We start from the raw sequence: 25,526 nt of genomic DNA, 5'->3' as shown, positions 1-25,526 counted from the left end.
AAATTGGCAACACAGATGGCCAAAGTGATTAAAAAAGCAGAAGTCATGCTTGCCTTCATCAGCCGGGGCATTGAGTACAAAAGTTGGGAAATCATGTTGCAGCTATATAAAACCTTGGTTAGGCTGCATTTGGACTATCAGATCTCCCCTCATCCTACATCTTTCCAGTGAAAACAAGACTAGTTTATTCAATCTCTCCTCATGGTCCACACCTCGAGACCAGGGCAACATCCGGGTGAACCTTCTCTGCACTCTCTCCAAAGCTTCCATGTCTTTCTGGTGGTGTGGTGACACAACTGCATGCAATACCTAAAATGCACCTAACCAAGGTTTTACTCACACATGTTGGCCAGAGAAGGACGTTTGAGTCTGAAACAGAAGCTGTTCTGTTTCAAATCAAACTGCGGGACTTGGAAGAAAATGATGGGAAGAGATTTTACAAAGACCCCTCCCCCAGTCCCTCAGCTGGCAGCCCAGCACGCAGGCGCAGAGAGCGCTGCTGAGCCGAGCTGTCCGGAGCAGGCGCAGAGAGCGCTGCTGAGCCGAGCTGTCCGGAGCAGGCGCAGAGAGCGCTGCTGAGCCGAGCTGTCCGGAGCAGGCGCAGAGAGCGCTGCTGAGCCGAGCTGTCCGGAGCAGGCGCAGAGAGCGCTGCTGAGCCGAGCTGTCTGGAGCAGGCGCAGTGCGGCTGCAGTCAGCGGTCGCTCTCGGGTCTCTTTTTGGAGCAGCAGCCGCCGTAGAGAGAGGGGGGAGGGGGAGATCACCGAGCGGCTTCTCGCTCTGGCCGGAGCCGCCAGCCGGTTGCCTGGAAACCTTGGCTCGAGGAGGTGCAGGGGGAGGGGAACAATGGGCGGGAGCGGGGCCCGCGTTTGCGGGCCGGGCCTGCGCACTGGAAAACCATGACGGCACCGCGAAGCAGACTGATTCCTATTGGCTGATTCAGGCGGGGCTCCTTTGTGACGTCACAGTGCTGAAGTTATCCAATGAGCTTCAGAGTGAAACTTCCTCCTCTGGGCCACATCTGGGAGGAAATCAATGTTTCCCCCTTTCCATTTCTTTTCTCGTTCTGGGGGAAATTAGGGACTTGCAGCAACTGAAGTGAAAGGAAGTGAATCCAGGGAGGCTGCAGACTCTGGAAAGGAAGCAGACGAACATCGGAATTAGGAGCAGGACAAGGTCCAGGTATCTTTTCCTTTTTCTCTCAAAGACATCCTTTAGCTCTCTCAGTTTGACACATTTATTTGTCTGGTTAATAGGATGGCCTCCGACCTAATGCTCACAATTAAAACGTTTTCCCAAGAGATGGATGACGTTTAAAGGAAGAGTAAATCAACTGAGGACAGAGATAGTGTGGTCATATGGCACATACAAAATCATTTATGATTCTCTGAAGTTCGTTATAATTATTTCTTGTCTTGAAATATATAGCAGCGTTGCTATGTTTTATATTTCAAGCCACAGAGTCACTGTGGCACAAAATGAATCTATTTGGCAACTCAAGTCCATACCAACTGTCTGTGCAGAAAGTCAGTCAATTCCATACCCCTCAATATCCCCATTTCCCTGAAAGTTTATTTCCTTTAAGTGTCCATCAAATTTCATTTTGAAATCACTGATCATTTCCACTCTCATCAGCAGCAAGTTCCAGGGCCTAAAAAAAGTTCTTCCTCACTGATCCCTATCTCGCCAATCACATAACAGAGTGCTGTATATTACACATATTTATTATCCATTAAATATGCAAATATATAAAATATATATGGGCCATTTAGAACATCATATCTGTACCCGACTCTCCAAATGAGCATTATAACTGAGTGCCATTCTCCTGTGTTTTTTCTCTCTCTGGGAAATACAGAGAGTTGTGGTAAATTGAATGAATGCCATGAATTCTAAGGGAGAAATTGCTGGTGATTTTGTGGAGACTGGTTTTATTGAAAGTAAAAAGTATCCCATCTATTCAAATACTATTTGTCTGTCAATGCCTGATTCATTTATGTTGCTTTTATTTTGATTTTTACAAGGAAACATTTAAAAAAGTGAAACCTCACTCATTTTATCCTTGGAATTGTCTGGGAATGTGTTTATTATAGAGTTATCAGTTGGCTTGGGATGTAACAACAGAGATATATCCAGTGTTGTTTTATAGCACGTATCAGGTCTAATATTTATATTTCAGTAAAATAATGTATTTATTATTTCCATTCTTGTAATCTAGTACTGCAGCGATGTTATACATTTCCAGTCATAGACTCTACACTTCAGAAGGAACTTGAGTCCATGTCAACTTTCTGCAGAGCGATCCACTCAGCCCCATTCCCCTCTATATCTCCATTAATGCAGCATGTTCATTTCCTTTGTGTGCCGATCCAATCTCATTTTGAAACCATTTGTCTCCTGTTCCACCATCCTCATAGACATTGAGTTCCATAGAAGCACAGTAAAAAAGGTTTAGGAGTAGCCAATTTGGCCCTTTAAGTCTGGGCTGCCATTCATTATGATAATAGCCCAAACCCCCATATCCTTTGATCCCTTTTGCCTTTTAACTTTGTGTCTCTCTCCATAGATAAACTAATGTTTGCCAGTTGCATGAGGAGAAAATGAGTTTTTTTCTGTTTTAAATCAATTTCACAGCATTTTAGGAGAGGAGGATTTGCAGTTGGTAAACAGAAATCAAACGTGATCTCAGACCTGATTGAGTTGACCAATTTATTGTAACCTGAATATCATTGTATTTTGAATATAGAAGGAAAAAGCACCATTCACAGTGGAGAGAAACTGTACACGTGTTCTGTGTGTGGGGACAAGACTTCACCCAATCATCTGGCCTTTCAGAACATAATTGCAGTCACAACAGGGAGGTGGCTTGGAAATGTGAGGATTGTGGGAAGGGATTTGATTACCCATCCCACCTGGAAACTCATCGACGCATTCACACCGGGGAGAGACCATTCACCTGCTCTCAATGTGGGAAGGGATTCACTACCTCATCCCATCTGCTGAAACACCAGCGAATTCACACAGGGGAGAGACCGTTCACATGTTCTGTGTGTAGGAAGGAATTCAATCAGTCATCCAACCTAGCGATACACGAGCGAATTCATACTGAGGAAAGGCCAATCGCCTGCTCTCAGTGTGGGAAGGGATTCACTCAGTCATCCACGCTGCTAAATCATCAACGAGTTCACACTGGGGAGAGGCCATTCACCTGCTCCCAGTGTGGGAAGGGATTCACTACCCCAGCCATCCTGCTGAAACACCAGCGAATTCACACTGGGGAGAGGCCATTCACCTGCTGTGTGTGTGGAAAGGGATTCATTACCTCATGCGCACTGCTAAATCACCAGCGTACTCACACTGGAGAGAGGCCATTCACTTGCTCCCAGTGTGGGAAGGGATACATTACTTCATCCAGGCTGCTAAAACACCAGCAAATTCACAAGTAACTATTGTGATTGGATTTTGCTGTGAATCATATTCAGACTGAACCATGTTCATTTGGGTCTGTTTCTGCTGAATTGAAAAATAACTCCAGCTCTGGTATAGGTGTTAATATAATTGGCTTAGAATGGGAGGATTTGGGGTCAGGATACTCACACAGAATATCAGGATTGGATGGAGCTGCACAATTTATCGTCACCTTAACAGCAGAGAATTTTGAACATGGAAGGAAACAGCACCATTCACATCCACAGTCACATTAGGGAGAAACCGTGTAAATGTGGAGACTGTAAAGAAAAATTCAGTTCCCCATCAGAGGATTCTGAGTGTCTTGGTTCATGAATCACAAAAGGCTAGTAGAAGGGTACTGCAAATAATTGGGAAAGTTAACATAATGTTATTGTTCATTGTGAGGGGAATTGAATACAAAAGAGATGTTATGCTTCTGCTTTACAGAACACTGGTGATTTGGAATATGATTAAAGTATTTGTCTCCTTATTTAAAGAAGAATGTAAATGTGTTAGAAGCAGTTCAGAGAAGGTCTACTAGACTATACCAGAAATGGGAGGTTGTCTTATGAGGAAAGACTGAATAACCTGAGCTTGTATCTACTGGAGCTTAAAAGAGTAAGAGGCAATTTGATTGAAATCTTTTTCAGTTCCTGAGGTATTTTGACAGGATCGATTTAAAGAGGATGATTTCTCATGTGAGCGAATCTAATTCTTATTATTGAATACATTATTGAAAAATAAAATGTTGCTCAGTTGACACAAAGATGAGAAATAAATGTTTTCTCTTAGAGGGCAGCGAGTCTCTGGGTCTTCCTCAAAAAGCATTGGAAGCAGTGTCTTTGAATATTTTGAAGGCAGAGCTGGATAGATTCTTGATTAACAGGGGGTAAAAGGAATGTGGATTTGAGGTTACAATCAGATCAACCAGGGTCTTATTGAGTGGTGAAGCAGGCTAGAGGGGCCGAGTGGCCTACTCCTGCTCCTAATTTGTATGTTGATATTTGTGTGGAAAGTTATCACAGTATTGCTGTTAATAAACAAAGCATAGTTATAAATGTTAAGTTATACATAGTTATGTAAAATAAATTCAGTTTGTGTTCGACATGAAGAGTGTTGAGCTTTTTTAATATCTCAGACACAATTTGGATCCTTTGAAGGTCTCTTTCCTCTGTCTCCTCCATCTTCACCTCCAGTGTGAGGAGCTCATGGAGCTTCTTTGTCATTAAGATTTAGACAATGTAATCAGCTGCCTCTACTGCTTCCCTCCCTTCCCCTAGCCCACCGAGCCAAACTCTCTCTCATGACCCCACTTGCTGTAGCCCTGAATTTGATCCTTTGTTTCAATTCTCTCCTATCTCTCCTTGTATCCTCTCAGAGTATATCTTTCCAGCAATCCCACCTCCTCCCTCGACCTTATTCCCACTAAACTGCTCCTCACCCAGCTTCCCTATTTTCACTGATATCGTTCATGGTCTCTCCCTTCAGATATTCCTATGTCCTTCAGTTCTGCCATCATCACCAGCACCCTCCCCCAATGAAACCAACCCTTAACTCTCAATATCCTTGTAAACTCTCGCCCCAATCTCTAATCGTCTTTTCCCCTGTAACGTCCTTGTCACCTCCCAAATCCTGTAACTCCATGTTTCAACCCTCCAATCGGATTTCTGTCTCTGCTACAGTGCAGACACATTGTCCTGCTCATTCTGTCTGCAATCTGCCCAATTCACCGGTACCTGTAAACAACTCTCTCAGTTATTTTACTTCAAACAAGACTTTTAACCACTGGATAAGACGTTCTCCCCATGTCTGCGTGGGTTTCCTCCGGGTGCTCTGGTTTCCTCACACTCCAAAGATGTGTGGGTTAGCTTGATTGGCTATTCTAAATTGACCTTGAGTGTCAGGGGGATTAGCAGGGTAAATGGGTTATGAGGTTAGGCCTGGGTGGGATTGTTGTTGGTGCAGGTTCCATGGGCCGAATGGCCTCCTTCAGCACTGTAGGGATTCTATGACAGGAATCTTGGATAATCAGTTGAAGGAAGCTTATTTAAAAGAAAAATATTTATCAATATAGAATGGAAAAATATACTTAACAGAACAGACTTTTATAATTTATGTTGGTTGATCAGGCTGAAGATGTGTAATTCCCCGTTTCCCTCTTTAACAACAGTCCTGATCAGAATCTTGTTTTGTTGACTTCCAGAAACATAGAAAATAGGAGCAGGAATAGATCATGTGGCCCTTTGAGCCTGCTCTGCTCTTCAATATGATCATGACTGATCCTCTATCTCAACACGATTCTCCACTGATCTCCCCAAACTCCTTGGTGCTTTCAGAGTCTGAATATATCTGAGAAGGAAATAGATATATTTCTAATGTTTTGGCCTCCACAGCCTTCTGTGCTGGTGAATTCCACAAGTTCACCACTCTCTGCATGAAGATATTTCTCCTCATCTCAATCCTAAATGGCCTACCCCATATCATATTTCATACATTATAATCATATTTGATTTCAGGCATGATCAAGACTATCTTAGTTTTGGATAGTCTTTTATAACCTAAAAATAACTCACTAAATTTTCCCTGACTTTTTTTTCTAAATTAATCCAAATTCAAGCAGAAGTATTATTGTGCAAAATAAATAGTTTTTGACACTGAGGAACCACCTGACTGTTAGTCATTAGTTTCTTTTTGTTCTGACAATGTGATTATTCCCTTAAACATTCCCTTTGGATGTTCGAATCAGCCAATCGTATCAATTTATTTTGTCAATTTCAATTTGAGGAACAATCTCAAGATAAAAGCAAATTACTGCGGCTGCTGGAATCTGAAACAAAAACAAAAAAATGCTGGGAAATCTCAGCCGGTCTAACAGCATCTGTGGAGAGAGAATAGAGCCAATATTTTGAGTCGTGATGACCCTTCATCAGAGCTCCAGCCTTGTTGACTTTAAATGGTGATTTACATCAGAGACATAAACGTTTGCAATCAGTTTTGAGGTAACTTCCAACAGCTGAACAATGCAGTCACGTGGGATCAGGATACTGAATTTGATGATCAGCCTATTGAATTCGCTGATTAGCCATGATTATAATGAATGGTGGAGCAGGCTTGAAGGGCCAAATGGCCTACTCCTGCTTCTCGTTTCTATGACAGCGCATTCCACATCTGGAATTCGGCAGCATTCTCACTTCGTGCCTGATAATACATTCATTGTCACCAATTAGCAGCAAGGGCGGGTTGTAGACCTTCATTTTGTTCAATGAGTGTTAGAGAGTGGGATGTCCAGTGTCGGAGGTTGCAGGCAGTGACCCAGAACAAGGTCACAGCCAGCACTTTAAAAGGCTCCCTGCATGGGACAGTGTCAGCTGACTCATCAGATGATCATTCGAGTGGATTAACTATACAGAGAAAAGATGTGGGCATTTTCCAGTCTGCAAACCATGCCAGTTTTCAGAGGCAGTAATTTTAAAAATCAGCAATACCTTTTGGCATTGAGGAGTTGGACATTAGTTACATATTTCCAAATGTCTGTGCCATTGGAGCAGGGGGAGAGGGGAACCAGAAGGGGCAAAACAGCCTTGAGGCTGCCTTGGTGCCCTCCTGCATGACGTTCATCATTGACGTGGCCAACTCATGTCAACCACTGGCAAGACGGGGAAGCTCAGCCACTCACGCAGATACAGAGAGAATGTACAAACTCCCCACAGACAGTCACCCTATGGCCGGAATTCAACCTGGGTCCCTGGCGCTGTGAGGCAGCGGTGCTAACCACTGTGCCACTGTCCAAATCTTTACAGCTGTATTTAACAAACTCTTTTGCGAAAGGGGAGTCACAATCAAATCCAGTTACAACCCACAGGTACTTTGCGTGGTCACCCCACCTCAACCCAAACCTACGAATTTTCACCCCAGTCCCAGGAGTTTGGAGACCGGCTGAATAATGGCAGCCGCATACCCACAATCCACGGCGCTGGGGAAATGGCCTCTATTCGCCACGCAGGCAGGCGACCCCGAATGCGCATGTCCAGGGGAGAGGGAAGGTGCGCATGTACGGAGGAGGTCCCACCCACCATTATGTCGCGTGAGATGTTCACCAATGAGAATAGTTGGAGGACCGGAAGCTCTCTGGTCCTCCAGCCAATCAGAATGCTGTCTTTGTGACAATGCAGATTGAGCTTCATGCAGACAGAAACGTCCTCCTGTCTCCGACATCTGTCAGTGAAACACTTTCTTTTCAACCCCCTTCTCATTCTGGGGGAAACTGGGGACTTGCAGCAACTGAAGGTAAAGGAAGTGAATCCAGGGAGGCTGCAGACTCTGGTAAGGTTGCCCCAAGTCTTTCTCTTTTAAAGACATTAACATTCTTTAGCTCCCTCAGCTTAATACATTTATTTGTCTGGCTAAAAGGATGGTCTATATTCGTAATGGTCACAATTAAAGGGGTGGATCCCCAGGAGATAGCTGATATTAAGGAGACAGTAAATTAATATAGGACAGGGATATGACTGGTGTTGTTCTATGATGTGTATTAGATGCAGGGTAAGAATGGCGGGAGAAAGTAAAGAATTTTCTATAAAAACTAGAATTGTCTTTTCTGAATTTGAGTTGCACTGACAGTGATGAATTTTGGAACTCCTTTTACAGAATATCAGAATTGGACTTCTCAAAACAAATATTCGTGGTGATCTGCCAGATTAACTTGATAAATCGGGACCTGAACAACATTGGCCTTTGGAATCTATAAAGAGAAATATTTCTCTGTTCTGTCTGCTTCAAGAGATTTCAACCATAAGTGTGATTGGAAAACGTGAAGACACAGATATGAGTGGGTGTTCCTGTGCACTGACTGTGGAATAAAGCTTCAACCAGTTACACAGCTTGAAAAGACATCACTAGTCACTATTCAGGTTTTTTATGTATGGACAAGGCTTCAACTGACTGTCGAACTGGTAGAGACACATGGACACCTACACCATGGAGAAACCATGGAAATGTGGAGACTGTGGTAAAGGATTCAATTTCCCATATCAGCTGGAAACTCATCGACGCAGTCACACTGGGGAGAGGCCGTTCACTTGCTTGGAGTGTGGGAAGGGATTCGCTCATTCATCCTCCCTGCAGACACACAAACGAGTTCACACAGGGGAGAGGCCATTCACCTGTCCCGAGTGTGGGAAAGGATTCACAAGTTCATCCCACCTGCAGACACACAAGCGAGTTCACACTGGTGAGAGGCCATTCACCTGCTCCGATTGTGGAAAGGGATTCAGTGATTCATCCAACCTGTTGATGCACCAGCGAGTTCACACCAGGGAGAGGCGGTTCACCTGCTCGGAGTGCGGGAAGGAATTCACTCAGTTATCCCACCTACAGTCACACAAGCGCATTCACACCGGGGAGAGACCATTCAGCTGCTCCGAGTGTGGGAAGGCATTCAGTGATTCATCCAACCTGCTGAGGCACCAGCGAGTTCACACTGGGGAGAGGTCGTTCGCCTGCTCCGAGTGTGGGATGGGATTTACTGATTCATCCAACCTGCTGATGCACCAGAGGGTTCATACCAGAGAGAGACCATTCCCCTGCTCAATGTGTGGGATGAGATTCAGTGATTCATTCAGTCTGCTGATGCACCAACGAGTTCACACTGGGAAGAAACCGTTCACCTGCTCTACCTGTGGGAAGGGATTTAGTCGCTCATCTCATCTGTTGATGCACCAGCGAATTCACACTGGGGAGAGACCATTCACCTGCTCCGAATGTGGGAGGGGATTCACTGATTCATCGCATCTGTTGATACACCAGCGAGTTCACACTGGGGAGAGACCGTTCACCTGCCCCGATTGTGGGAAGGGATTCCCAGATGCATCCAATCTGCAGAAACACCGACGAGTGCACACTGGGGAGAGACCATTCACTTGCTCTGATTGTGGGAAAGCATTTACTCAGTCATCCCACCTGCAGACACACCTGCGAGTTCACACCGGAGAGAGACCATTCACCTGCTCTCAGTGTGGGAAGGGATTCAGTAATTCATCCAACCTGTGGGCACACCAGCGTGTTCACACTGGGACGAAACAGTTTACCTGCTCTGTGTGCGGGAAGGGATTCACTCAGTCATCACAGCTGCTGAGACACCAGCAAGTTCACAAATGATGACAGGGGTTGGATTCTGCTGTTATTGCTGCTGTTCGTCATGTCCAGGACTGAACCATTTTGGTGAAGTTTCTTTCTGCTGGACTGGCTGGTCTCTCAATGTTGATTCCAGTTGATGCACTTTGAGCCTGGGAGAGCACATTTCTACTGAAATGATCCACAAAAGCTGATGAAGGACATTTATTTTATCTTGGATAGTAAATAGTGCTTTTAATAGCACTCCAGGTAGATCTAAAATACGTTTGTCTCTGTTCCATTGAGTCTACAGCACAGGGCCAGGCCAGTCGGCCCAATCAGTCTGCGTCACTATTTATACGCAACATAAGTTTCCACCCACCCCTCTTCACCTTCTATCCTTCTATTCCTCTCTCCCTCATGTATGTATCTAGCTTCCCCTTCAATGTATTCATGCTGTTCACCTCAACCACTCGCTGTGATAGTGAGTTCCACATTCTCACCACTCGCTGGTAAAGAGGTTTCTCACTGAAATACCTATTGGATTATTGAACCCCTTCATAATCTTAAAGACTTCCATCAGATCACTTCTTCGTCTTCTCTTTGGAGAAAACCACCCCAGAATTAAAAATGTGTCATATTTAGACTCAACCTTTAACAATGATTTTGATGCAGGGACTGAGTGTAATTATCCAACATTGTGGGGAAACAAAAAAAAATTGCATTTCTATAGCACCTCTCACAACCATCGGGTGTCAGATGAACATGTGAATCAGGAGCCTGTTCTGCCATTCAACACAATCATGGCTGATCTAATTGAAACCTCAACTCCACATTCCCACCTCCCCCTGATAACCTTTCACCACCTTGTTTCTCTAGCTATCTTTGCCTTTGTCCTGAAACATTATACAGCGAATGAAGTTCTGTGAATTGTAGTGACTGTTGTAATGGAAGAAATTGCAGGCCTGAGTAACCAAATTTAGTTTTAAAATTCAATCACTTTCATACCATATTCATTGCTATAAGTAACAAGGTCAAGGAAACCATTTTAAAATCGAACATGTGGCTTCTAACAGTCTATTCACCTTCTGTCACTGGCTTTATTAGCTACAAATTGATTTTATATGAAAAGCCAGTCATGTAACATATGATTATTCAGGAATGAACCTTGAATAAGCTATCGTCAGTGACTCAGAGTAATAGACAATTATATAAAGGCTAGATCTTTATTTTAAAATATTAACACTGAATAACCTGAAATGCTTCCAGAAACTGCAGAGCCGGCAGAAGTTGTTTAAGGAAAGAAATTATTTTATAATTTTGATAAGCTACAGGATATTATATTCTTCCAAAGTCCAACTAAAGAATAAGGTTCATTGTTCAATCTGGTCAGGATTAGTAAGGAAGAAAGCTGTTGTCTTTCTACAAACTGTCTTTTTGAACCAGTCTATCTTGTAGTAACCAAGTTTATTAATTAAAGATTACTGTATTAATTAGCTCGCATTCAGTAACAAATAACTGGAGAAGTAGTGAGATTTAATTGAGTTACGGTTAATAAATCAATAAAGAATGTCATTTTTTTGTTTATCTATTAGTGTCACAAGTAGTCTTATAGTAAAAGGCTGAGTTTTATTTGCTGTAAAAACATATCATTTGAATTGCTGTGTAAGTAAAGAATGTGCAATGATGATAAATGTACTGGTAAGAGAGACCTTCAAGCTCTGATTTGTCTCAGAATTTGAAATTGTCTGAACAGCTGATTGTATAGAATCAGATAAAGGGTTAGTATGAAACTGTGCAATTGTATTCCTGTCTAAGATAATGAGAGAAGGTGGTGTCAGTAATTGGGGATCCGGTTAAATTAATCTGGTAACCAAATTGACCAAGTGTCATGTCACAATCAGCCCAACTCTGATGTCAGGTAATGGTCACTTTGGGAATAAAAGTAGATTCCCAACATCTTCCCTGCCAGCCAAGTACTGAATATTCACAGGGTCGAGTTCCAGGTAAATTATTGTCAAAGAAGGAACCAGACTTCTGAGGTTGAAATCCACAAGAATTCCTGTCAAAGAAGGAGCCAGAGAGGGTTAACCTTCGACAGACTGATCACCCACATCAAGCTGTAAAAGCCAATGTTTGAAGTAAACATTTCTTGTCGAATAAACTTATTTTTAAAATTTACCCACCGGAGATTCCTGCTGTTGCCTTAATTGGTTAAAATATTCTTCGATCCAAGGTGGATTTGTTAAATGGCAAGTTGGAGGTGGCTGAAGTCAATTCAGATTCAGATATCAAGATCAGGGAACACAAATCTGGAATTTAAAAACTTGCATTTAGCATCGTTCAGGACCACAGGGTGTCCCAATGCACTTTCCAACCAATGAAGCAGCTTTGAAGTGTGGTCATTGTTGTAATGCAGGAAATGTGGCAGCTAATGTGTACACAGCAAGATCCCAAAAGCAGCAACATGATCACAAGCTGATGATCTGTTTGTAGTGATGTTGATTGATAAATATTGGTCAGGACTCCAGGGACAGCCCCCGCTACTCTTCTTCAAAATCATATCCATGGCAACGTCTATGTCCCTGAAGGGGCAGATGGGGTACTTGGGTTGACATCTCATCCTAAAGGCAGCAGCTCTAATAATGCAGCACTCCCTCAGTGCTGGCACTTTGAATGTTGGGCTCAGGTCAATGGACTGGGATTGGAAAGAACAATCTTCAGATTCAGAGTGAGGATTTGATTTATTATCATCACATGTATTAACATACAGTGAAAAGTATTGTTTCTTGCACGCTATACAGACAAAGCATACCGTTCATAGAGAAGGAAACGAGAGAGTGCAGAAAGTAGTGTTACAGTCATAGCTAGGATGTGGAGAAAGATCAACTTAATGCAGGGTAAGTCCATTCAAAAGTCTGATGGCAGCAGGGAAGAAGCTGTTCTTGAGTCAGTTGGTACGTGTCCTCAGACTTTTGTATCTTTTTCCCAACAGAAGAAGATGGAAGAGCGAATGTCCAGGTTATGTGGGGTCCTTAATTATGCTGGTTGCTTTTCCAAGGCAGCGGGAAGTGTAGACAGAGTCAATGGATGGGAGGCTGGTTTGTGAGATGGACTGGGCTTTGTTCATGACCCTTGTTAGTTTCTTGTGGAAGAGTGTGATCCACTGCACCGTGGCTGATACAATAGACAATACAAAGTTAGAAAGGGAAAGTTATTCTTCGCCTCCGGTGCCTCAATGTAAAAATAACAACCTCATACAAAAACAGGTATTGAATGCACAAATATTGAAGAGTTTATTGAAAGCTACAAGTTTCAGGTTCCCACTTGAGCCTGGGGCACCTTTCTGTCTCTATTGCTTGTGTCAATGCCAGCCAGGCAACGGAGCTAAGAGCTGAATTTAGCTGAGAATAATGGGGCCTGTGCCTCAATTGGGAAGCTGCCCTGGGCGTCGCACTGACAGAGAGACAGGAAGGTGCTGGAGGACTGACTGGGAAATGGGCCTCCAGCCAATTGGGGCAGGAGACGGGGCGACTGGGGCAGTGGTGACGGAACCCCTGGGGTTCAGTCCATGTGCCCAAAGTGTGGAGTCACAGTAACAGGTGCAGAGGAGCTGAAGAGAAACCATTTAGGCCCAGAGCATTGTGAACATCCTTTTAATCTATAGAATTGGGATTCGGGGTGTCCATTAACCCTTTATTCTCTTTTCCCAAACTCTGAAATGATTCCCAGTGATAACCCTTATTGGTGACAGTGGTTAGATTTTATTCAGGATCAATAAGAGCTGACACAGGCTAATGTCTGAGCAGTCGTATCAAAGTGCAGCAGCATTACCATTACACTCTGGGTAGAAGCAGCATCTCCATGTAAATGCTCCCTGGTTGTCTCCCACAGTGCAAAGATGTACAGGTTAGGCAGATTGACCAATGCTAAATTGCCCCATAAATGTCCCAAGATGTTAAGGTTGGGGGGATGAATGGGTTATGGGGCTAGGGCGGGGAGGGGTGTGTCTGGGTAAGATGCTCTGACAGAGAGTCGGTGCAGACTCGATGGGCCAAATGGCCTCCTTTTGCAGAGTAGGGATTCTATGATTACCATAATTACCACAATCAGTTCCAGACAGGAAACTTAAACCTGCTGTTTCACTCTCACTCAGGAACAGATCCCAGTTTTACACCAATCTCTGATTTGACGGCATGTTTCTAGCATTCACTGTTGTTCTTCCTGACTCTAAACACAGTTGTAAAGGAGCCTCTGTTCCGTGTCGAGGAGCTCTGAACCATGGAAGAGAGCAGCTGGGACACATTTCTTACCCACCTCAGGTTTAACCCACACATTTAGTCTTCAATGTGATTAACAGCAGCAATAACAGAGAACTCCAACCTCTGCACTCACTTGTGAATTTGCTGGTGTGTCAGCAGGTTAGAAGATTGAGTGAATCCCTTCCCACACATGGAGCAGGTGAATGGTCTCTCCACAGTGTGAGTGCGCTGGTGTTTCAATAGATGAGATGAACAAGTAAATCTTTTCCCACACTCAGAGCAGGTGAATGGCCTCTCTCCGCTGTGAACTCGCCGGTGAGTCAGCAGTGCGGCTGATCGAGTGAATCCCTTCCCACACTCGGAGCAGGTGAATGGCCTCTCCACAGTGTGAGTGCGTCGATGTCTCAGCAGATTATCACTGTTTTTAAAGCTCTCCTCACAGTCAGGACATTTAAAAGTTCTTGCATCAGAGTGAGTGCGCTGGTGTCTCAACAGGTTGGATGAATTAATGAACCCCTTCCCACACATGGAGCAGGTGAACGGCCTCTCCCCAGTGTGAGTGCGCTGGTGTACAGTGAATTCAGATGATTTCCTGAACCCAGTCCCGCAGTGAGAGCACCTGAATGGCCTCTGGTCAGTGTGAACACGTTGATGGGACATCAGGTCCCCAGAACTTTTATAGCCCTTCCCGCAGTCTGGACATTTAAAAGGTCTCAGGTCAGTGTGAACTCGCTGGTGTTGCAGCAGGTTGGATGACTCTCTGAATCCCTTGCCACACTCGGAGCAGGTGAATGGCCTCTCCCCAGTGTGAGTGCGCTGATGGATTTCCAGCTGAGACGGCCATTTGAATCCCTTCCCACAATCCTCACATTTCCACGGTTTCTCCATGGTGCCGATGTGCCTCTCCAGGTTGGTGATCAGTTGAAAGCTCGTCCACACACACACAACACGTGTACAGTTTCTCCCCAATGGGAATGGTGTGATGTTTTTTCAAGCTGTGTAACTGGTTAAAGCTCTTTCTAGTCAGTTCACTGGAACACCTTCACTCGGGTGTGTGTGTGTGTCTCGGTGCTTTCCCAATCACACTGATGTCTGAAATCTTTTCCCACAGACAGAACAGAAAACCTTTCTCCTTCCACATTCACATCCCGATGCCTCAAACAGCTCCGTCAGATCTTGACGTGATGCTTGTTTTGAGTTTCCTCTCCTTCCAATATCCTGGAAAAGAAGTTTACAAATGTCATCACGGTAAATCCAGGATAGAAATTCAGAACAGGCAATTCCAGTTTCTGTGGAACATTTTTGTTCCCCATCCCACACAATCTCCCTGCGCAGAATCCGGTGAAGTGTCTTTCCTTCACTCCCAGTTTTCCCTCCCCCATTTCTCTGGCTGTGTTCAGATCTCCAGCTGCTGTTTGCAGAATAAGAATAAAATCAATCATTTTCTCTCCTGGTCACTGCTCCCTGATGCCCCGCCAACCCAATGCCCCTTCACTAACACGGCCACACATGTACCCTGTTGGTTGGACAAGACTCGCCAGCTTCCTCCCTCAAGTGGCACCTGGTCACCTGAGTACCTTGGGCATGACACCAAAAGAGCCCCACCTTCCCGATCTGCCCTGACTTCCTATTTCATTGGTAGTCTCTTGGGTTTGAGGATGACTTGCCTGATCTGTTTGTTAAATCCATCCATCTCCCTTGATTCCATAATCCTTAACACTCTCATCTCACAACCTTCTCACAATCTCAGTTTTTAAATTCTCTGTTGACTGAATCTGACCAGAATTCCAGATTTCTATTTTCCGTAAAGTGATTCCTGACATTGCTCCTGAACAGCCCAGTCTCAGTTAAGCAAATAAATATCACTGATTTGTATATTTAAATGGTGACAATTATTTTACTCTGAACTTTAAAAAAACGGCACAGTGGCAACACGGCAGCACAGTGGTTAGCACTGCTGCCTCATGTGGAGTTTGTCCGTTCTCCCCTTGTTGGTATCGTGCGCCGGTTTCCTCCCACAGTCTGAAAGACGTGCTGGTTAGGTGCATTGACCCGAACAGGTGCCGGAGTGTGGCGACTCGGGGGATTTCACAGTAACTTCATTGCAGTGTTAATGTAAGCCTTACTTGTGATTAATAAATAAATTTTAACTTTAAAAACAAAATAACAGCAGTGATTAGCACTGCTGCCTCACAGCGCCAGGGACCCGGATTCAATTCCCAGCTTGGGTCACTGTTTGTGCAGAGTCTGCACATTCTTCACATGGTCCCACAGTCCAAAGATGTGCAGGCTAGGTGGATTGGCCATGCTAAATTGACCTACTTAGTACCCTCAGGGGGATTAACAGGGTAAATAGGTGAGGTTGCGGTGATAGGGCCTGCGTGGGATTGTTGTTCGGTGCAGGCTCGATGGGCCAAATGGCCTCCTCTGCACTGTAGGAATTCTATAATAATCGCAGTGAAAAACTGGAGAAGCTGGAAATGGGAACCAAAAACAGAAAGTTCTGGAAATGGGAACTGAAAACAGGAAGTTGTGGAAATCCTCAGCAGGTTTTGGCAGCTTCTGTGGAGAGAGAGAAACAGAGTTAACATTTGCAATGCCAGAGGCTTGTTGTTGATGAGCTGAGTGTTTGCAGCATTGTGGTGAGCTTTGAGAAACATACTGAATGTGAGTTTCTAGTTCTCACACAGATCTGGATGTCAATCTGATTTCACACCTTCCTCTGAACACTTTCCAAACTCAGCTCCAGCTCATTGTCCATCCCTTCACTAAACACCCGGATGGACAATCACCACCTCAAGATGGCGGCGCCCGCCGGTTGCCCGGGTAACCCGGGCCCAAGCAACAGGGAGCAGCCCCGCCCACTCCCCCGTCCCTTACCAAGATGGCCGTCCCCACGCTCCGCTCCCTGAACAAAAGACACGCCTTCCTCTCCTAAGATGGTGGCCGGTTGCCCGGGTCAATCCGGGACCCGGATGATCCTCTTCCTATTGGTCCGGAGCTGCCCGTCAATCACTCCCCGGCCCATTGTGAGCTGGAGCATGCGCGGTGTGGCTGTGAATCTGGACTCAGGCGGATGAGTGCAGGAGGTTCCAAACCTCCCAGTAAGACCCATTGGTTTTATTGTCAGTCTGCAGACAGGAGCTGGAGAACTGAACCCAGTAAGAAGTTTAACAACACCAGGTTAAAGTCCAACAGGTTTATTTGGTAGCAAAAGCCACACAAGCTTTCGGAGCTCCAAGCCCCTTCTTCAGGTGAGTGGGAATTCTGTTCACAAACAGGGCAACTGAAACCAGAAGGAGAGAGAAAACTGGGAGTGGAGGAAAGAAATAGTGGAGAAGGGTTTGGATTTCAGCCCAAGGAGGAGGGAGAGTGTGTGGGAAGGGGATTTACAGATTTAGGAGAACAAAGAACAATGCAGCACAGCAACAGGCCCTTTGGCCCACCGAGCCTGTGCTGATTCCTAATTTACACCCACTACTTATTGTCCCTAAACAGATTCTATCCCTCTGTTTGTCTCCCGTTTGTGTGTCTATCAAGATACGCCTTGAACGTTGCTAATGTGCCTGCTTCCACAACCTCCATTGGCAGCATGGTCCAGGCACCCACAGCCCTCTGTGTGAAAAACTTTCCCCACCTCACCTTGAACCTGTGCCCTCTCATAGTCAACCCTTCCGCCCTGGGAAAAAGCCTCTGACTATCCACCCTATCTATGCATCCCATAATTTTGTAGATCTCTATCAGGTCACCCCGCAGTCTCCGTCTTTCTAGTGAAAACAATCCAGGTTTATCCAACCTCTTCATACCTTAAACCCTCTAGACTGGGCAACATCTGGTAAACCTTCTTTATAGTGTCTCCAAAGGATCCACGTCCTTCTAGCACAGTGGTTAGCACTGCTGCTTCACAGCTCCAGGGTCCCGGGTTCGATTCCCGGCTCGGGTCACTGTCTGTGTGGAGTTTGCACATTCTCCTCGTGTCTGCGTGGGTTTCCTCCGGGTGCTCTGGTTTCCCCCCACAGTCCAAAGATGTGCGGGTGAGGTTGATTGGCCAGGTTAAAAAAATTGCCCCTTAGAGTCCTGGGATGCGTAGGTTAGAGGGATTAGCGGGTAAAATATGTGGGGGTAGGGCCTGGGTGGGATTGTGGTCGGTGCAGACTCGATGGGCCGAATGGCCTCCTTCTGCACTGTAGGGTTTCTATGATTCTATGATAGTGTGGGAACCAGAACTGCATGTAATACTCCAAATGTGGCCTAATAAAAGTTTTATACATCTGTAACACATCTTGCCAACTTTTATACTTGATGCCCCGGCCAATGAAGGCAAGCAAGAGAGGAAAAAATGTTCCAGAGAAACTAAAATTGTTCAAAATTTCTATCCTGGACTAACTGATGACTTTTGTAAACTGTTTTACAGAATATTGGAAAGGAGGAATTACAGACAGAAACAGAAATCACATTGAGATCTGACAGAGTCACTCGATTCATCAGGGTCTGAATATCATTGGCCTTTGAATGTGGAAGGAGAAATGTTTGTTCTGTCTGTGGGAAAAGATTTCAAACATCAGTGTGACTGGAAAAGCACTGAGACACACACAAATACCTGAGAGAGTATTTCTGTGAACTGACTATGGAAAGAGCTTTAACCAGTTACACAGCCTGAAAAAATATCACACCATTCACAGCGAGGAGAAACCGTTCACATGTTCTGTGTGTGGATGAGGATTCAACTAAGTGTCCAACCTGGAGAGACACAAGGACACCAGCACCATGGAGAAACCATGGAAATGTAGGGATTGTGGGAAAGGATACAGTTACCCTTCTGAACTGGAAATGCATCGACGCGCTCACACTGGGGAGAGGCCATTCACCTGCTCCACCTGTGGGAAGGGATTCACTCAGTCATCCAGCCTGCTGACACACCAGTATGTTCACACTGATCAGACACCTTTCAAATGTTCTGACTGTGAGAAAACATTTAAAAGCAAAAAGTATCTGCTGAGGCACCAACACATTCACAGTGAGGAGAAGCCGTTCACCTGCCCCTTGTGTGGGAAGCGATTCACTGCTACATCCAACCTGCAGAAACACCAGCGAGTTCACACTGACAAGAGACAGTTTAAATGTCCAGACTGCGGGAAGTGCTTCAAAACCTCCGGTGAAGTGACGTGTCATCAACGTGTTCACACTGACGAGAGACCATTTAGATGTTCTCACTGTGGGACTGGGTTCAGGCGATCATCTGAACTCACTGTACACCAGCGAATTCACACTGGAGAGAGACCATACAGCTGCTCTGTGTGTGGGAAGAACTTCATTCAATCATACCACCTGCTGAAACACCAGCAAATTCACATCGATGTAAAACCTTTTAAATGTTTTGACTGTGAGCAGAGCTTCAAAAGCAGCAAAAGTCTCGTGATGCACCAGCGGGTTCACACTGGGGAGAGACCGTTCACCTGCTCTGTGTGTGGGAAGGGATTCACTCAGTCATACAACCTGTTGAAACATCAGCGGATTCACTCTAATATAAAACATTATAAATATTTTGATTATGAGCAGAACATTAAAAGTAGCAATGATCTAATGATACACCAGCAAGTTCACACTGGAGAGAGACTGTTCACCTGTTCCAAGTGTGGGAATGGATTCACTGACTTACAGCAAATGCTCAGACACCAGCAACTTCATGAGTGTCTGCAGGGGTTGGATTCAACTGCTTTTGCTGCTGTTAATCACACTGAGGACTGAATGTGTGGGTTAATCCTGAGGTGTGTAAGAAATGTGTTCAGCTGCTCTCTTCCATGGATCAGAGCTCCTTATCTGGGGAGAGAAAACAGGTCCATTCTGGGTTTGTCACCCAGCAAGCTGCTGTGGAAGCTTTCTTCATAAGAGGGAGAGAGGGAGGGACAGAGAGTGCTGTTCTGTTAATTTTCAAGGAACTTTTTTACATTTTATGAAGATTATTAGGTAGTGATTGTTTACAAAGCATGCTCTGAAATCAGATTGATATACAACTGCGAGCTGTTCCTGACCACAAGTGACTATTCCTGTCTGAAAATGTCTCTGATCTGAAGTTTCCAAATGTTTTTGTGGCATTCCTGAGCTTTCAGATGAAAAGCGGTGACAACAACTGGTATTTACCCAGTAACAGGTTAGAATGTACCGAGACCCTTCACAGACGGTCAGAAGCTGGGTTAAAAAGGTAAGGAGACAGGTTTAGTGAGGGATTTCCATCCTTTAGGACCTCAGCAGGTGAAAGTACAGGTGGAGTGAAGCCGGTTGGGGGAGCTGAAGAGGGTCAGAACATTTTATTTTATTGTCTCCTGGGATGTGGGCATCACTGGAAAGGCCAGAACTTGTTACCCATCCCTTATTGTCCCTGAACTGAGTGACTTGCTCGGCCCTAGACCCAACCACATTGCTGTGAGTCCAGAGTCACACATAGGCCAGACCAGATAAGGATGGCAGATTTCCTTCCCGAAAGGACATTGGTAAAGTTTTACAACAATCGATGATAACTAACATGGACATCATTACTGAGACTAGCTTTAGAATTCCAGGTTCATTAATTGAATTGGGGATTTGAACCCATGTCCCCAGAGCATTGGGCTGGACTTCTGGATGTCTGTTCCAGAAGTGGAAATGGTTGAGAGCTTCATGATTTGAGGTGTCCAGATCACCAACAACCTGTCCTGGTCCCTCCACGCCAACACTATAGTTAAGAAAGGCCACCAACACCTCTGCTTTCTCAGGAGGCTAAGAAAATTTGGCATGTATTTTACACAGAGGGTGGTGGGGGCCTGGAATGCGCTGCCAGGCAAGGTGGTGGAGGCGGACACACTGGGAACGTTTAAGACTTATCTAGATAGCCACATGAACGGAGTGGGAATGGAGGGATACAAAAGAATGGTCTAGTTTGGACCAGGGAGTGGCACGGGCTTGGAAGGCCGAAGGGCCTGTTCCTGTGCTGTATTGTTCTTTGTTCTATGTCTGCTATGACTCTCATTAGCTTTTACAGATGCACCATAGAAAGCACTCAAGTCTGAGATCACGGACCAACCGACTCAAGAACACCTTCTTCTCTGCTGCTATCAGACTCTTGAATCGATCTACCTTGCATTAAGCTTTTCTCTACACCCTAGCTATGACTTTAACACTATTTTCTGCACTGTCTCCTTTCCTTCTCCCTGATGTACTCTATGAACAGTATGTTTTTTGTCTGTATGTTGTGCAAGAAACAATACTTTTCACAGTATCCCAATACAGGTGACAGTAATAAATCCAATCAAAGACATTACCACTGTGTCACCTTCTTCCCTAATTGGAGAAGGGCAGGGAGCTCGGAGGGCTGTGGGGCTGGTGGAGGTTCCAGAGACTGTCTATCATGGAGAAAGTGGCTGCCTCCATGGAGCTTCAAGCACGGCTCTGACTTGCCTCCAAGCAGGTCATGACCATAAACTGTAAACTTCCAGCCCTTGTCCATTGTTACATCCCGAGGACCAGCTCCCCCTCTCACTGGCTTTGTGCTGATTGTCGATCCGGCTGGGAGCCACTGGGTGGATGAGTGGGTGAAAGAATGTTCAGTGAACATGAAGGGGGTTGTGTGTGTTTCCCCATTTCTGTTCTGTTCAATTTCCAATATTTATTTATTTTCATTTTTAACCAAAAGATATTCAAGTTGTAACATTGAGATCCAGAGGAGTTTAAACCTGTTAAAATCAATCCCCATCCTGTACACAGGAGGACTGGACTGGTCCCAACTTTTTATGGTATCAATAAACACAGATCTTACAAGATGTTGATCGGCGGAATTGTTTTTCTGTGAGACCAGGGACGGTCAAACACTGTCCCAAAGTTCAGATTAGAGCCTTGAGCCTGGGCTATGGGGCCACACACATGGAGCCCCGTTCCCAGATGTCCTTTCCCAGTTGTCCTTCACCCCTGATTTAAATCACCCCACCATTGGTGGCCGTGCCTTCAGCTGCCTGGACCCTAAGCACTGGAATTTCCTCCCTAAACCTCTCCACCTTTCCACTTCCCTTTCCTCCCTAAAGACTCTCCTTATAACCAATCTCTTTGAATCATCTGACGCAACATGTCCTTTTGTTCCTATGAAACTGCTTCGGACATTTTATTAAGTGAAAAGTTCTACATTAATATAAGTTGTTGTTGTAGTTCAGTGAAATCTGATCACTTACTGAGTGAGTGAGTTTGTATAAATGTAACTCAGATGGACACAGTTTGTTAGAACAGACCTGGGGAGAAGGAAGTTTTGAACTAACCACTGGACCTTTTGTTCCAACTTGCTTTTACACCCTGAAGCTAAATGTTTTCCAGACACACTGGCTGCCTACAGAATAAATCTGAAATTTTAAACACCCCCCCCCCCCCACCTTAAATAAGAAAAAAACCCAATATAAATACATTGATATCAAGTGCATGGCTCTCATTGCAACATTTTTAAATTCATTTGTGGAACATGGTCGTCGTTGGCTGGACAGCATTTATTGCCCACCCCTAGCTGCCCTTGGTGAACATTGCTGTGGCTTTGGTGTCACATGTAGGCCAGACCAGGTAAGGACGGCAGATTTCCTTCCCTAAAGGACATTAGTGAACATACATGCAGATATATGAATTAGGAGGAGTCGGCCACTCAGCCACTTGAGTCTGGTCTACCATTCAATAAGATCATGTCTGATCTGATTGTAACCTCAATTCCATAGACCCACCTACCCTGATAACTTTTCACCCCGTTATTGTTACAATCTTTGTCCAGATCCTGGGATGTGAGGGGAGATCCAGTTAGGGACAATAAACACTTTGATTAAACTAAAGGTTGCGATTGAAGATACTTAATAAGTGGTACAGTGGTTAGCACTGCTGCATCACAATAGCTAAAGTAAATGTTGGTCCTTTAGAGGACAATACGGATGATGGGGAACGCAGAGATGGCAGAGACACTAAAGCAATATTTTGCCTCTGTCTTCACGGTAGAGAATAATGAAGATTTTCTAAAAACTGTTGTTAATGCGCCAGGGGCCCGGGTTTGATTCCCAGCTTAGGTCACTATCTGTGTGGAGTTTGCACGTTCTCCCCGTGTCTGGGTGGTTTCCTCCCACAGCCCAAAGATGTGCGGGTTAGATGGATTGGACATGCTAAATTGCCCCTTAGTGTCAGGGGACTAGCGAAGGTAAATGCATGGGGTTATAGGGATAGGGCCTGGGTAAGATTGTGGTCAGTGCAGACTCGATGGGCCAAATGGCCTCCTTCTGCACTGTAGGATTCTATGATTCTAACAAGTGAATAAAGACACAAGATTCCAGAGTCTGGAGCAGGACTGGAGGGGCACTCCGCTCCCGCTCGGTCCTCCGGCCCGGCCCCTCATTCACTCTGATTGGTTGGAGAACCAGCCGCTCCCGGTCCTCCAGCCCCGCCGTTCATTCACTCCGATTGGCTGCAGGACCAGTTGCTCTTTCTTGGTCCTCCAGCTGCTCCCTCTCGGTCCTCCAGCCACCCAGCGGAGCCTCTCTTTTCATTGTTGTGGAATCACAAACTGGAGCAAAGGCACAACTGAGAAAAGGTGATTATTCCCGGATATTTAAAATCAATAATAAAGTCATTAAAGTTGATTTGTTGTTGTGAGCTGTATAATTTGTTGGGATGAGAGTGAATGAATGGACCCACAGCCTGAGTCACCAGTTTAAGGATAGGAGGAGAGAGAATCAGACTGAATCTGGAGCAATGAGCAGAGAGGGAGAGGAGTGTGTGGGACACAGTTACACATCTGGGGAAGTATATATGGGGGAACTATAAGTATATAAAGAGGAAGAGAATAGCTGAAATAAATGTTGGTCCTTTAGAGGACAATACTGATGAGGTATTAATGGGGAACGCAGCGATGGCAGAACCACTAATCCAATATTTTGCCTCTGTCTTCACAATACAGAATAATGAAGATTTTCTAAAAACTGTTTATTATTTATTTTTTAAAATTTGATTTATTATTGTCACATGTACTAACATACAGTGAAAAGTATTGTTTCTTGTGCACTATACAGACAAAACATACCATTCATAGAGAAGGAAACGAGAGAGTGCAGAATGTAGTGTTACAGTCACTTGGTACAATAACCATCACGAGGGAGACAATATTGAATAAACTAAAAGGATTAAAGGCAGATAAGTCTCTGGGACCTGATGGCCTGCACCCTCGGGTATTAAAGGAGGTGGCAGCAGAGATAGTGGATGCATTAGTTGTGAGTTTTCAAAATTCCTTGGATTCTGGTAAGGTCTCGGTGGATTGGAAACACGTTAATTTGACGCCGTTGTTCAAAAAGGGAGAGAGGCAAAAAATAGGAAACCAAAGGCCAGTTTGCTTGACCTCTGTAGTGGGGAAGCTGCTGGAATCAATCATTAAGGAGGAGATGAATGAGCATTTGGAACGTCAAAGCTCAATCCATTATTGTCAGCATGGTTTTATGCAGGGTAAGTCATGTTTAACAAACTTGCTTGAAATCTTTGAGGACAGAACCAGCAAGGTGGATAGTGGGGAACCTGTGGATGTGGTATATCTGGACTTTCAGAAGTCATTTGACAAGGTGCCACATAAAAGATTGATTCAGAAAGTGTGATCGCAGGGGATTGGGGGTATTGCACTAGATTGGATTGAGGATTGGCTAACTGACAGAAAGCAGAGGGTTGGGATAAATGAGTCCTTCTCTGGCTGGCGAAACGTAACTAATGGGGTGCTGCAGGGATCAGTCCTCGGACCTCAACTCTTTACAATCTATATAAATGATCTGCAAGCAGGGACAGAGTGTAACATAGCAAAATTTGCGGGTGATACTAGAATAGGTGGGAAAGCAGGCAGTGAAGAGGATATAAAGGCTCTTCAGATGGATATAGATAGGCTCAGAGAATGGGCCAAAATTCGGCAGATGGAATTTAATGTGGGTAAGTGTGAGGTTATCCATTTTGGCAGAAAAAATGAAAAGGCAAATTATTACCCAAATGAAGCAGATCCAAAATGTGTCCAGGCAGAGGGATCTGGGTGTCTCTGTTCATGAATCACAGGAAGTCGGTCTGCAGGTGCAGCATGTAATAAAAAAGGCAAATGGGATGTTGGTATTTATTGTAAAGAATCTGGAGTATAAACAGGTGGGGAGGTGGATTTGAGACCAGGGAGAGATCAGCCATGATTTGATTGAATGGCGGAGCAGGCTCGAAGAGCTGAGTTTGTCTCCTTCTGCTCCTAATTCCTATGTTCCTCTGAAATGTTCCATAGAAACTAGAATTGTCTGCTCTGAATTTCTGTCCTCTATTTACACTGATAACTTCTGTAAACTCCTTTTACAGGGGGTGAGAGGGAGAGGAGTTCCAGACAGGAAAGTCAGAACAAACATCATGTCAAAATCTGAGAGTCACTCGATTCATCAGCTGAATATCATTGGTCTTTGAATGTGGAATGAAAAATGTTTATCTGTTCTGTCTGTGGGAAAAGATTTCATAAATCAATGGGATTGGAAAATCACCGAGACACATACACACACCCGAGGGAGAGTGTTCCAGTGAACTGAGTGTGGAAAGAGCTTTAAACAGTTACACAGCCTGAAACTACATCACATCATTCACAGAGGGGAGAAACTGTACACGTGTTGTGTGTGTGGACGAGGATTCAACTGATCATCAACATGGAGAGACATGATG

The 25,526-nt window shown here is 44.7% G+C and overlaps 3 protein-coding genes across 3 annotated transcripts in view; 2 read left to right on the top strand and 1 right to left on the bottom strand.

The window, feature by feature from the left end:
• LOC144482780 (uncharacterized) overlaps positions 1-18,419 on the top strand; it is a 43,672-nt gene extending 25,253 nt beyond the window's left edge. Inside the window, exon 3 of the mRNA XM_078201636.1 lies at positions 18,235-18,419. The gene's annotated coding sequence lies outside the window, so the exon portion shown is untranslated. The remainder of the gene's footprint in view (positions 1-18,234) is intronic.
• The window catches only part of LOC144482717 (uncharacterized), a 77,565-nt gene that overhangs the window by 9,274 nt on the left and 42,765 nt on the right, over positions 1-25,526 (top strand). The window contains exons 3-7 of the mRNA XM_078201558.1: positions 2,754-2,790; positions 2,877-3,280; positions 8,517-9,527; positions 18,584-18,718; positions 18,803-18,842. Of these exons, the coding sequence (XP_078057684.1) occupies positions 2,754-2,790; positions 2,877-3,280; positions 8,517-9,527; positions 18,584-18,718; positions 18,803-18,842 (1,627 nt within the window). The remainder of the gene's footprint in view (positions 1-2,753; positions 2,791-2,876; positions 3,281-8,516; positions 9,528-18,583; positions 18,719-18,802; positions 18,843-25,526) is intronic.
• LOC144482701 (uncharacterized) lies at positions 13,950-14,708 on the bottom strand. The gene has a single exon (XM_078201542.1). The coding sequence runs from the start codon at positions 14,706-14,708 to the stop codon at positions 13,950-13,952; it is 759 nt and encodes a 252-aa protein (XP_078057668.1).

This window comes from Mustelus asterias, unplaced genomic scaffold (genome assembly GCF_964213995.1).
Source record: "Mustelus asterias unplaced genomic scaffold, sMusAst1.hap1.1 HAP1_SCAFFOLD_42, whole genome shotgun sequence".
Classification (NCBI taxonomy): Eukaryota; Metazoa; Chordata; class Chondrichthyes; order Carcharhiniformes; family Triakidae; genus Mustelus; species Mustelus asterias.
Note: the sequence above shows the minus strand (reverse complement) of the source record. Positions and strands in the feature narration are given on the sequence as shown.